Here is a 14,226-nt window from a genome sequence, read left to right as displayed (position 1 = left end):
GGGTCATATCCCAATTGCCCTTGCCCATGATCGCCCTGTGAGGGCAAACTCCCCTGGGGGCACAGTGTTTGCGAGCTGAGTTTTACAAGCCCCTGCTGGGTCACTATACTGTGTATAATTCCTGTCCATATATACAACAGCCTATACTTACTAATCACAATGTCACAAAGAAAAAATCCCCGTCTGGATAAGTTACAGAAAGCACCACAGACCAGTCAGGGAGCAGTACATGCTTTCTTCAAACCATCAGACCAAATGTCCAACAAAAAGGACGCTGAATCTACACACACACTCAAGATGAAGAAGAGCAAGCTGACATGTCAAGCAGCGCTAGCTGCCCATCTCCCCCAGCTCAGACACACAAAGACGACTCTCCAATTACATATAAAGCCATGGAAGCTTTCATTGAACAGGTCAAGTCCTGTATAAAGGATGAATGCGCCGACCTAAAGAAGGAGATCAACGACCTGGGTCATAGAGTGGACTCCTTAGAAGAACATGAATATGTGGTATCGCAGAAAATAGCGACCTTTTCAACTGGAAGATAAAATAGACGATTTAGAAAATCGTTCCAGATGTGGAAATCTTCGCTTTAGAGGAGTACCGGAAACAGTCTTGAATAGTGAAATTCAGGATTACTTGCAGGCCCTGTTCATCGAGATTCTAGAAGATAATGCAGAAGACAACAACGCAATTCCACTTGACAGAGCTCATCAGGCTCTCCAGCCAAAACCTGCGGATGATTCTCCGCCAAGAGACATTATAGTTCATTTCCAAAATTATAGGCAAAAAGAGGAGATATACAACATAACTAGAAAAAGACCAGCAATAAGCTTTCAAGGTCATAAAATCCAGTTTTACCAAGATCTTTCTTTAAGAACTTTGCAGCAAAGACGAGATTTTCAGGTAATCACTTCGCATCTACGCTCACTTCATATCCCCTACAGGTGGGGCTTCCCTACGTCGGTGGTAACCATGAAAAGTGGTAAGAAGATGGAGTGCACTTCTTTATCAGATGTGGATAAATTCTGTAATATGATGAACATTCCACAACCAGACAAAGGAGATTCTAATCACCTATACAAGCAGCAAAATGGTCAGATTAGCCCTAAACCACAGAGGAGACCAGGACCAGATCTCTCGTCCAAGCAGAACAAACGCAAACAAGTCCCCCAATCCGCGGTGGACAGAATGGACACTGATTCTCCTGGATGAGTAACTATGACTGTTCAGTTTACCTTTATCTTTTATCATGCTTTTTGTTTGCAGGTTGTTTACTTGTAATCCTGACACATTACTCTCCTCTAGACGTCTGCCTGTCGGTTGGCACGTAGATGATTATGAAGCAGAGACTAACTTATCACATTACTATAAGACTCAATTTTGTTTTCAATTTGCTAAGTAGCTGATGTTCCAGCTTTGAGTTCAAGTATGTTTTCAAAGATATCTTTTTTTTTATATTTAAACTGTTGATGCTCAATGTATTGTTGTCTAGATGTCTTTTAGCTCTGCTCAGGATAGGGGACTCTTTGGGCAAAAGTAGGGCGCCAGTTATAACACACAGTACAACAACTAATTTAGATAGTTTACACTGCAAATTCACTTATAACCTTAGCCAAACATAACAAACTAGTCTGGATCTGAATCCTCCAACACCAACACATAGTACAATAACTAATTTAGACAGTTGACAATACAAACTCACTTATAGTCCTAGTCAAACATAATAAACTACTCCGGATCTAAACCCTTCAACACTATAACTGCCCACTTGTTTACCTAGGCCGCTGCTTCATTATTGGCGGTGGCAACACGACATATTGTTCACTTATCCACTGACAACGCAAGTTCCCGAGAACACAGTTCACCTCATCTGACTAACACTAGGCCCTAATTCATCTTTGCACAGTGAATATGACCTAAGAAAATGGTGTGCTTTAGACGAAGTCCCAGAGCTTACTTAATACAAGCTGAAATGTGTTATATGTGTGTACCGGGTACTTGATTGCCCTAGATCCTACATGTCATATATAACTGCATTATAGAACATTGAGATTGTTTAATGAAAATAGAATGTTAAAGTTATGTAAATATTGTTTAGTGTACGGAATGACTTTTTATCCCATGTTCTTTTTTGCTAATATAGATCTAACATTTCTATACAAGACAAGTTAATCAAAAAGATCACAATAAGACCCCAAGTGTGTGTGTGTGTGTATATGTATATATATATATATATATATATATATATATATATATATATATATATATATATATATATATATATATATATATATATATATATATATATATATATATCTTGTACGAAAGCTCCTAAGTCTTTCACTGATACTCAGTCCGGCTTAGCGTGGTTCTAGAACTGACGCGATACCTGAACTGAAAAAGATTTGAGCAGATATCCTTCCCTTTGCTATTATCCGTATTTAATTGTTACTGGTTTTTTGTTTTGTTCCTATTTTTCCCTTTCCTTTCTTTTTATTCCCCTACACTTGTTTACCCTAGTATCCTACTCAGCTCTCTTTGGCTCTTCTGCATAGCTTGAATAAACTCTCGAATTGATAATGGCCCAACCACCTCATCAAACAGCAGGCACACTACACATAGTGACACAGAATGTTAAGGGCTTTCTCTCGGCGGAAAGACACTCTATAGCTTATCATGATTTTTATAAAAGAAAAATAGACATTGTCATGATACAGGAAACCCACTTTAGAAAACATAACAAACCTACGCTCTCTACGATAAACACTTTTGCAGCTCAGGTCCCCATCGGAAAAATGGCGTAAGCATATCTTTTAGGCGTAATACCCCCTTTGAACTCCTACAAAAGCATATAGATAAAGAGGGTAGAATCCTAATATTAGTTGGACTATATTATGGCAGCCCAGTTACTTTGGCCAACATTTACGCACCAAACAGACCTACTCCCCATTTTTTCAAATCTCTAGTTAATACAATATTGGATATCGCTAAGGGCCCTATTGTTTTAGGAGGTGATCTTAACTTCCCTATGACCCCAACACTAGACACTTCTACTGGGAAATCATATTTACGCAAAAATGTCCTGAGAAATAATTGTACAGCCCTTCAATCTGTTAATCTCTTTGATACTTGGAGAATAGTAAACGTCAACAAGAGAGATTACACCTTCTTTTCTCACCCGCAACATTCATACTCCAGGTTGGACTACATTTTGTGCAGTCAGACACTTCTATGACAACTTTTACAATCCAAAATATCTCATACCTCTTGGTCCGACCATAGCATGGTGTCCACTACGTTCACCTGGTCTAGCAAACCCAGTAAAACATTTCACTGTAGACTTAATGACACTATTCTCACCAATCAAATAACAGTAGAGGAAATAAAAAAATCCACAGTAGAATTTTTTTCCCTAAACAAACCTGAGGACACGTCATTCGCGAACAATTGCGAGGAATACAAATGCTATATCCGGGGGTTACTGATAAAATATAATGCTATACAGCGTAGACTACTAACAACCCACTTCAGCTCGTTGACAAGTGACCTGGCTGTTCAGGAGGCCCTACACAAAGCAGATCCCACTTCCACTGCAAAGCTTTCTAATCTTACTGCGGCAAGAGAAAACCTAAATAAATTTCTTATCCAAAAAGCTCATATGAGAGCCTTAACTACTAAAGCAAAAATTTTTGTGGAAAGCAATAAGATGGGCCGCCTCTTAGCCAGGTCGCTTCAAAAACAAAGATACTCTACATTCATTAGGTCTCTTACCCAACCCTCAGGTGGCACTACATCCAAAAATGAGGAGATTACCAATTCATTTATATCATACTACACAAAGTTATATAAATATAAAGAACGCAATATTTCCCGAAAACCTAGACAAAGTAGCAGCATATCTAACTACCGTTTAAACTCCCTCTATCACAGAGGAAGACAAACAATTTTTAGACTCTCCTATAACGTTACAAGACATCATCTCTGTAATTAAGGCATTACCTAACGGCAAGTCGCCTGGTCCGCATGGACTCACAGCGAAATTTTACCAACTATTTTACGAGCAGATTAGCCCACATTTACATTCTCTTTTCACAGACATTGATCAAGGTAATACTCTCCCAGCATCCCTATTAGATGCATTAATTACAGTTGTCCCAAAACCTGGGAAAGCCAAAGACCTTGTAGGCAATTATAGACCGATATCGCTTATAAATATAGACGTGAAAATTTATGCCAAAATTTATGCCCTTTATAATAAACACAGTGCAAAGGTCAAAATAAATAGTACGGTATTCCAAACCTTTCCTATTTCCAATGGTACACGCCAAGGGTGCCCACTCTCACCCTTATTATTCGCTCTTACAGTGGAAATTCTGGCGATACAAATCAGGCAGAATCCAAATATTCAAGGCTTAGAATATGGAACGGTCACCCAGAAATGCCTCTTGTTTGCGGATGACGTGATTCTCACCATACGCTCCCCAGTGTCTACACTTCCTGCATTAGTTGAGACATTGAAAAATTATAAGCAGGTTTCTAACTTCTTCGTAAATATGGAGAAATCAGGGCTGATGCTGATTAATCTAACATCCCAAGAGACAGAAAATTTACCACAGAACACGAAATTCACCATCACAAATAAACTTAAATATCTAGGTCTGATAATCCCCAAAGATATTTCCAAATTATACTCAGATAATTTCATATCTCTCCAGTCGAGTATTACGAATCTATTAGAGCAATGGCACAAACTGGGACATCTAACATGGTCTGGAAGGATTAATACAGTAAAAATGATGGTCATTCCCAAGTATCTATACCTTTTTCAGACCTTACCGATGGCACTACCCAATTCCTACCTTAATACACAGCAAAAACTAATTAACTCCTTCATATGGTCTTACAAGCGTCCAAGAATTGCCCAACAAACATTATACCTTAGTAAGGAAGATGGGGGTCTCAATCTTCCTAACATAACTAATTATTATAGAGCAGCGCACTTGTCAAGAATAGTCCTGTGGAACCATTCACCCCCTTCAAAGATATGGATACAGATGGAGAGCCACATGACTCAGGTTAAAAATTTGAGGGATGTACCTTGGCTCCCTAAGAACTCCAGACCCACATGTTGCAACACAATGCATATGTTAAAGCTACACTTGAGATATGGGATAGTGTTGTCTCTTTTATAAAGGGAGTGTCCACCACCATATCTCCTATGACTCCATTGCTTCACAATCATTTGATCTTGAAACATAGTTCCTTTTCCCATGCTAATGTTAATAAGCTCCTACAAAATCTCCCGATATATCTGATCACTGACTCGCGTGGAGTTAAAGACAGGACTGTGCTTAACGATGAACTGGGATCCCCATTTCATAGTTGGTACACATACTTACAAATTCGACAATCCATACATAGCAGCCCACATAAAGATGAGTTAATTCGTCCATTAACTCCATTCGAACAGTTGTGTGTTAATTCGCATATCAAAAAAGCACATTTATATATGATCTACAAAATTCTTAGGGGCTCTTTCCCTGGAGCACCGTCCCTCATACTTGAGGAGATGGACAGAGGAATTAGTAGGTGACATAGCTGAAGAGGACTGGAAAATATGTTTCCGCCTCACCCACTCCTCCTCTACCTCGTTGATGTTATCTGAGACTAACTATAAAATTATAGCACGGTGGTATCTAACGTCACAGCAGCTTCGAGCTATATACCCCACAGCCTCCTCTAATTGCTGGAGGAGATGTGGAGAAGAAGGCACAATAACCTATATATGGTGGTCCTGCCCTATGTTAACTGAATTTTGGAGGCAGGTAGAAAACAATATTAATAAAATTTTAGGTACGGACATTTCCCTAGGACCACACGTCATTCTCCTCAATCATATCCCGCGCCTCGCTTGTGTCTATCGTAAGAAACTATTACTCACGATGTTGACCTGCGCTAAGAGGCTGATCCCCAGGCTATGGAAGACACAAGATATTCCTACAATAGCCCAATGGGTTTCAGAGGTCAATCATATCTTATCACTTAAAAGAATGCATTATTGTTTTATGGGTAAACAGGATATGATAGCTGATATTCTATTTATATGGAAACAAAGGACCTATAATAATGAACCGTGAGATATAAATCTTAGATTGCCGAGATCTGAAGCATGGTTATCAGTTTGTGATACCTACACATACACAAGAGTTGATCGGTCTCAGAGAGCCAAAGAGAGGTCATATACTAGGTGTTACCTTGAACTAAAACAGGATACTATTATATATTTTATGTTTTTTTTCTTTATACACCATACCCCAACTACCCCAGCTTTCCCCCACTCTTTCTTAATCCCAAACTGCCCTTTTTTTTTTTTTTTTTTTTTTTTTCATTTTTTATTCTGTTCTAACAACTATTGAGGTAACCTTGTATCCTTTATAATCCCTAATACCCATGACTTCAATCAGGGAGGCTTGGTTCTTGTTCTGCGTTTCCCTATTGAACACATTGCCCAGAGACGATCTTAAAAAAAGTTGTAGGACTACCATAATCTGTAGTCTCAGTAAAAAAGCAACTGAACTCAGGAGATTTATAACATACAATTTATACTCTAAATAAACGGATACTATACTCATATTATTAAAGAGGTGTTAGCAGTTGTAAAATGAATGCTGTAACCCTGGAATGTTGGGATCCCTATCCCCTTTTACTACAAACATGTTAAAACTCGGGTTGCATGTAATGTTCTTCCTGTTAAAGCTGCTCTCAGAATTGTAATTTACATTTGTACTAATTTAAGCAGCTATGTTGTATTTTTTTTTTCCTCTTTGATCAACCTAATAAAAAACATTTAAACATAAAAAAAACTGCAAGAGAGAGGAGTTGTTAAGACCTAAATTTCTGGGATGACATTCGCCAGATTTCTAATGATAATTACTCAAATATACACTGTGATAAATATTGGTCATCTACAGTTTTAAAAGGGCTGAGGGTTCAGGATCAACATACAAATGGTAAATGTATACTTAGATGCCACCTAAATTGTGGAGTTTAGGTGAATTTAAGTTTACTCTTTTCTAGGTTAAATGGCCTGAAAATTAAATAATTGCTGGAAATTGTCTCTCTTTTTACATCTTTTATTGGATTTATTTTAACGTATTAAGAATTATGTGCACTATGAGCAGAACACCATGCCATTCTAAAATGTTTTTCTATTGAAAGACTTCCCCTATGGCTCCCTCTGTTTTAAAGCAGTAAAGAAATACCTATTTCTATGGCCTATATGTTACACCACAAAACAACTGAACTCTTACTTTGCTCTGAACCCCACCACCATCCACTCTATTTACATCTTAAGTACCAGATGTCCTGCAGTTGACTCAGTAGAGGAACATATGCAGCCCTTTGAATAATACTGGTGCCCGGTCACTTGGTAGAGCAACCTCGTTTAGTCTGGAATTCTTAATTTAAATATAGATTTGCATTAAAAAAAAAAAAAAAAAAAAAAAAAACAACATCTAAATGTACTTTAGACTCATTACAAATGGTTTGCTCTCTTTCCCTGAAACTACAGTAAAATCAGTTAGTATAATGTTCAACAGACTATGCTTAAAATAATGTATATATGTTTTACTACTAATATAATATAAAATCATGATGACATTCTTCTAACCCTTACCTGTTTTTTTGCTCTTTTCTTGCACAAACTTTTCTTGTTCCTTCTGAAAATCACCAATGATGGTCTGTAAAAAGAACAGGTTATTTAAAAGTGGCCCATAAACAGAAGATCCTGCAGTGACACTCAGGGACACATTGTCTAAAGGACAGATATAAATACTGGTCTAGTGATTAAGATGTTTCCGTTTACCCCTCTTAAAGGGAAAAAACATGTTCAATGAGGAGCTTGTTTATGGAATCTCTGCATTCCATAAAAGGCATAGAAAATGTTATGCCTGCCTAAGTATCATGTTCTTGATAACGTAACTGTTGTTTTCCCTAATAAGCCAATGAATACTTAAGTAACAGCGTTATGGTGCTAAAAATCTGACAGTAGGTAGTGGTAGATATAGAGGGCAGAGTATACCATTATATATGCATTGTGTGAGAAAGGACCATCTGATTAGACTTAAATTAAAGAAACTCTTAAAAGATATAAAAGTCTGCATTATGTTAATATTTAATATGGCACAAGGAGTGTTCTAGGGCTGGGATAACACAGTCAATGGAAATAAATATTTAATAACACGTATGTTTCCGAGACGACACATCAGCAGCCCCTTATTTGTAGCATACATACAGGTCTTTAAAATGAAAAGTGGCACTAACAGCCTAATTAGAATATGCATGCTCATATTAAATATTATACTAAAGATGCTCTAACGTCTACTGCTAGCTAGTTATTTCAGCTTACGCCAATTTGTAAAAAGATGCTTTTAAATTGTATGGGAAGTCTAAGGTTGGTTTTAAAACCATCAATGGATATTCTGCTAAACTAAAATGTAAAAAGGTCTCTACAACATACAAGCACCAAGAAAACACTAATTAAAAAGAAACATAACTCCACAATATTCTAATATATGTAAAAAGTATGGCACTGCCAAATGTGCCTGTGAGGGCTCTAATCAAGCGCCACTGCAGATGTTATTGCTTAATGCAGCTCAAACATCTAGACAGGAATAGCACACATAGAACTTTCTAATAAGGGAACTCAAATACTGTTCCATAGAGCCTGTTTCAAACCATACATTTCTGAACTAAACTGATTCAGATAAAGGATACAAAGCTTTCCAATATACTTCCATTATCAAAATGTGCACAGTCTTTTTATATGCACACTTTCTGATGCACCAGCTCCATCTGAGCATGTGCAAGCCTGTGAGGAGATATTTCCCACCTGCTATAAACAAGACTAAGTTAAGGGACCAACATGAAACCAACTGACTTTATCAAATTAGTGGATTTTATTTCATGTGTTCACAATGATTCTGTAGGAGAATGTGACATTATTTGAGACATTTTAACGCATAACTTTCTTGTTTTCAATTTGGAGATTATTTATATCCTAGTAGAAGGGATTCTTGCACCACTTTTATATTACCTTTAATGGGCAACGGAAGTCAAAATTAAAGGGACAGTCTACTTCAGAATTTGTATTGTTGAAAATGATAAATAACCCCTTTATTACCCCTTTCCCCAGTTTTGCATAACCAACACTGCTATATTAAAAGGGACAGTGTACACCAATTTTAATATAACTGCATGTAATAGAGACACTACTATAAAGATACAGATCTTAAAATCGTATAAAACCTTTTAAAAACGTACTTAGAAGCTCCCAGTTTAGCACTATTGATGAGGTTAGGCTGGGACACCCAAAGAAAGGGGCTGGGAAATCAGAAAGAGCAGACACTCCCCCCTCCCCTGCATATGAAAACCCCTTTAGACAAACAGGAGCAGAAGGTGTCTGTAGACCTGGGTCTACATCTGATACTTTGGGGCTTAGTTAGGAGTCTGAAAATCAGCACAATGTTATTAAAAAAAAGATAAAACATGGTTACAAAATCACTCTCAGGGCTATATAAATAAATCATCTACAAAACATTTATGCAAAAAAATATCTAGTGTAATGTACAATGTCTCTTTAATACACTTTTACCTCTGTGATTACCTTGTATCTAAGCCTTTGCAGACTGCCCCCTTATCTCAGTTCTTTTGACAGACGTGCATCTTAGCTAATCTGTGCTGACTCATAAATAACTCCACAAGAGTAAGCACATTGTTATCTATATGGCACAAATGAACTAGAACCGTCTAACTGAAAAACTGTCAAAATGCACTGACATAAGATACAGCCTTCAAGGGCTTAGAAATCAGTCTATGAGCATACTTAGGGTTTAGATTTCAACAAAGAATACCAAGAGAACAAAGCAAACTTGATAATAAAAGTAAATTGGAAAGTTGTTTAAAATTGCATGCCCTACCTAAACCATGAAAGTTTAATTTTGACTAGACTGTCCCTTTAAACTTTCATGATACAATTAAAGTGTGCAGTTTAAAAGATACTTTTCAGTTTCCTTCTATTATCAAATGTACTTAATTCTCTTAGTATCCTTTGTTGAAAAGCATACCTAGGTAGGTTCAAGAGCAGCAGAGCCGTACTGGAAGCTAGCTGTCAATTGGTGGCTACACACATATGCCTGTTGTAATTGGTTCACCAGATGGTGTTCAGCACAACCCCAATATTGCATTGATGCTCTGGAGCTGACTTTAGGTTACTAACGCCTTTGCAAGACTAAAACTCATGCACAACACAGAGCATTTTCTTTTTGAACTTTTAAGTCTCTAATTTGTAGACCGCATATATAGGTATCCATTAATGATTCATGGTTCTATTTTCCATGGGGGTCTATTATTACTATATAAATTGTCTGCATTTAGTTATTAGTACGTTTTGGGGGTTTACCTATGTTTGTCAAAGTCTTTGCTTACATTTGTTAATGTTTGTCTTGGTTTGTGAATTCAGAACTAGGCTTTATAAATTATGGAAAGTAAGCTTACTAATGTGCAAAGTGGATCAGGATGTCCATTTGTGATACACATTTATAAGCAGATGGTTTTGTTTAGCTTGCTATACTGAGTAGTTGACAAGTTATTTTGCCATACAATGCCATTTTCTGTAATGCTTTTCCTAAATGAACAGTAATTATTAGTTAACACACTTTAAAAGATGCTTATTGTAGTGCAATTTGCAGATATGAGTACGGCACACACCAAAACATGATATCGGACTTTGCATTGCACAAGATGTATTGTAAAGGATTATCGCTTTAAAATTGGCACTAAATTGCTGTGAATCAACTATTTTTTGGGGGACTGAGATTATAATGTGTCCTCCTGGCATTCAGTCAATAAAAAATATTTTTTTTTATATGGCTTGAAATATCGAGGGGGGGGGGAAGCACCTTATCAATGATCCCATCAATTTTGCCTTCTTCTACGGATTTCTTGATAGTTTGCGCTGTCTCAGCAACTGATTCAGATATCTTTTTTGTAGCCACAGAAGCAAAGTTCAAAATATAATCTTTCAAAAGAAAAAAAATAATATAGAGATTAAGATTTTTAAAATAAAAATTTGAGAATATAAAAACACATAAAATATAGCTTTTTAAAACACAGGGTGCTGTAATGCATATAAATGCAACTATATAAGATATATGCACTTATCCTGGAAATGCAGCAGTTATATATGTGAGTATAAATAGATATCACTACATTATGATGTTTAATAAAACTGTATCCATATCTAGTGATGAACAGCTGCTTAAAGGGACACTGAACCCAATTTTTTTCTTTTGTGATTCAGATACAGCATGCAATTTTAAGCAACTTTCTAATTTACTCCTATTATCAATTTTTCTTTGTTCTCTTGCTATCTTTATTTGAAAAAGAAGGCATCTAAGTTTTTTTTCGTTCAGTACTCTGGACAGAACTTTTTTATTGGTGGATGAATTTATCATCCAATCAGCAAGGACAACCCAGGTTGATCACCAAAAATGGGCCGGCATCTAAACTTACATTCTTGCATTTCAAATAAAGATACCAAGAGAATAAAGAAAATTTGATAAGAGGAGTAAATTAGATAGTTGTTTAAAATGTCATGCTCTATCTGAATCACTAAAGAAGAAATTTGGGTTCAGTGTCCCTTTAAAGAAAATATTTCAGAATTAGACAAATTTGCAGTTGATTTCTGTAAATATAGATTTATATATCAAGCATATACTGGAAATACATCAATTAAATACACCTTATTTAAAAAAAAAAAAAAAAAAAAAAAAAAAAAAAAAAGCATATTTCAGAAAAGAGAGTGATTTTTTTGATTCTTGTAAGTAACTGCATTTTCTGGAAAAACAAGAGCATTTATTGTCAATCAAAAAGATTTTGTTTTCAAATCTGCTAATATCAGTATTTACTTCAGAACCAATAACAAACAGTAAATGTTATATAATCAATTGTATATGTCAATTAATTGTGAATGTTATTCCACAAACAATTGCCTTGTTTATCATGTTGCACTGCTATAAACAATTATGACAAATAAAATATCTTGCATGGGTAGTCATTTCTCTCGTATCTTCTTGCATGACATGAAAAGCATAGCTTGTGTACATAAATCTCAAATCAAACAAAGTAACACTGCATACCACAGCAATAGCACCATACCTAGAGAAACATACCTACTGGTAAAGGTTTGCAAACTTGACACTCCTTAAAAAAACAAGTTTTTTTTTTTTGTTTTTTGTTTTTTAAAAACAGAAAAAAAACATTGTAATTAAAAACTGTGCAGCATGTCTGACTTGATGTAAAATTAACACTTTATAAGCCTTTAAATATTAATAATTTGCACTTACGTTTGCCAATTTTATGATTTTTCAATAGCTTTCTTTACAGAGAAGCTTCATTTGACTAAAAAGACATTGTATACAACAAACAATTATATGCAAAACCAATAGAATAAAAAGGATTATGCATGAAAAGCATTCCCTACTCAAATGTATCTCAGCAGAAACAAATTGTGTGTGTGTGTCTCTCTCTATACTGTATATATATATTTATATGTTGTGTGTGTGTGTCTCTCTCTATACTGTATATATATATATTTATATGTTGTGTGTGTGTGTCAAATTAATGCAATGATACCTTTTTTATGTGACTAATATGATATTTACAAAAAAACAAACTTTCAAAGACTTTCCTGTCTTCCTGTGTCCCCTTTAATTTTTATGTTAGTCCAATAAAAAAATGTATCATTGCATTCTTAAATACTCTGGTTATTTTGACATTTTGTCTACTGGACTAATACTGCTAAATCATTTTTTATTTTTTTTTGCTAAGGAGCAAGAGCTGAAAATAGTGTTGCTAAGCATCTAGCAGTTGTTATATAAATACATTGTTGATGTTAACATTCTTCAAAACATTCATGTTTAGTTGATCAGGAAGAGTAGAGTAAGCTCTTGGGTGGCCAAACTATGAAATATTCATGTTCTTTAACTTCCAATATATCGCTCCCATGTCAGTGGTTGTGGATTGGAATCCTAAAATACTGTCACCAGCACTGTACTCAGTGCCTGTTTAATGCATTAAGGGGATACTTACCCCAATTTTTTTTCTTTCATGATTCAGATAGAGCATGAAATTTTAAACAACTTTCTAATGTACTCCTATTATCAATTTTCTTTGTTCTCTTGCTATCTTTATTTAAAAAGCAGGAATGTAAATCTTAGGAGCTGGCCCATTTTAGGTTCAGCACCCTAGATAGCGTTTGCTTATTGGTGGATACATTTATCCACCAATAAGCAAGCATAACCCAGGATCTGAACCAAAAATGGGCCAGCTCCTAATCTTTACATTAGTGATTTTTAAATAAAGACAGCAAGAGAAAGAATAAAATTTGATAGGAGTAACATAGAAAGCTGTTTAAATTCGCATGCTCTATCTGAATCATTAAAGAAAAAATGTGGGTTTAGTATCCCTTAAATAATTGTGTAGGGGTAATATATTAAGTTACATGGCCATAATGTCGCAAACAATTATCATTTGTTATAGTATCTATGGATTCTAGTATGCTCTAAGGCATAGGCAGAGTGGGCAATGTATGTTACTTACTCCCAATACCCTTAGCCTGTTTTAGCAGGACATCCTCCGGCTCATTCTCTGATGGCTGCTCTTCTCCTGTTTTCCCCGGACTCTCCCCTTCACTCACAGGCGTCACCTCCGGCTCGTTCTCCTCCGTACATTGTGTATCCTTTTCAGGTTCAGGCTCCAGGCCTAGCCAGCTGCCCAGGCCTCTGAACATCACTGCATACAGTAAGGGTACCAAGTAGCACCGTGATGCCAACCAGAACTTGTTGTTATTGTTGATACTCTACACCGTCAAAACTTCCTAGTTCTAAGCGTTTGCGTCAGCAGTCAATTTGCCACCCAATCACGTCAACACACGAAGTCACGTGGCATACCCCAAAAGTAAATCACGCCCACCTCGTATTTAAACCTATCGCCCCAACATAAACTAGTAACGCCCCCGTTCATTCCGTTTTTGTCTTGTGGTTGGATGCCTGCAGGCTAAACAACCTACGGATGATTGATAAACGCTAACTTCCTGTAGTTACTAGTTATGGTCATGTGCGTGCGTCACGTGATAATGTCTAAGTTACCGATGATAGTGTGAAT

At 36.2% G+C, this 14,226-nt stretch overlaps 1 protein-coding gene across 1 annotated transcript in view; it reads right to left on the bottom strand.

Moving 5' to 3' along the window:
- SYAP1 (synapse associated protein 1) overlaps window positions 1-13,979 on the bottom strand; it is a 60,201-nt gene extending 46,222 nt beyond the window's left edge. Inside the window, exons 1-3 of the mRNA XM_053707403.1 lie at window positions 13,663-13,979; window positions 10,962-11,080; window positions 7,679-7,742 (exon numbers count right to left, since the gene is read on the bottom strand). Of these exons, the coding sequence (XP_053563378.1) occupies window positions 7,679-7,742; window positions 10,962-11,080; window positions 13,663-13,852 (373 nt within the window). The 5' untranslated portion in view covers window positions 13,853-13,979. The remainder of the gene's footprint in view (window positions 1-7,678; window positions 7,743-10,961; window positions 11,081-13,662) is intronic.
- Between the last annotated feature and the right edge of the window lie 247 nt (window positions 13,980-14,226).

Source organism: Bombina bombina, chromosome 3 (genome assembly GCF_027579735.1).
Source record: "Bombina bombina isolate aBomBom1 chromosome 3, aBomBom1.pri, whole genome shotgun sequence".
Taxonomy (NCBI): Eukaryota; Metazoa; Chordata; class Amphibia; order Anura; family Bombinatoridae; genus Bombina; species Bombina bombina.
This window is presented reverse-complemented; position numbering and strand designations above follow the sequence as displayed.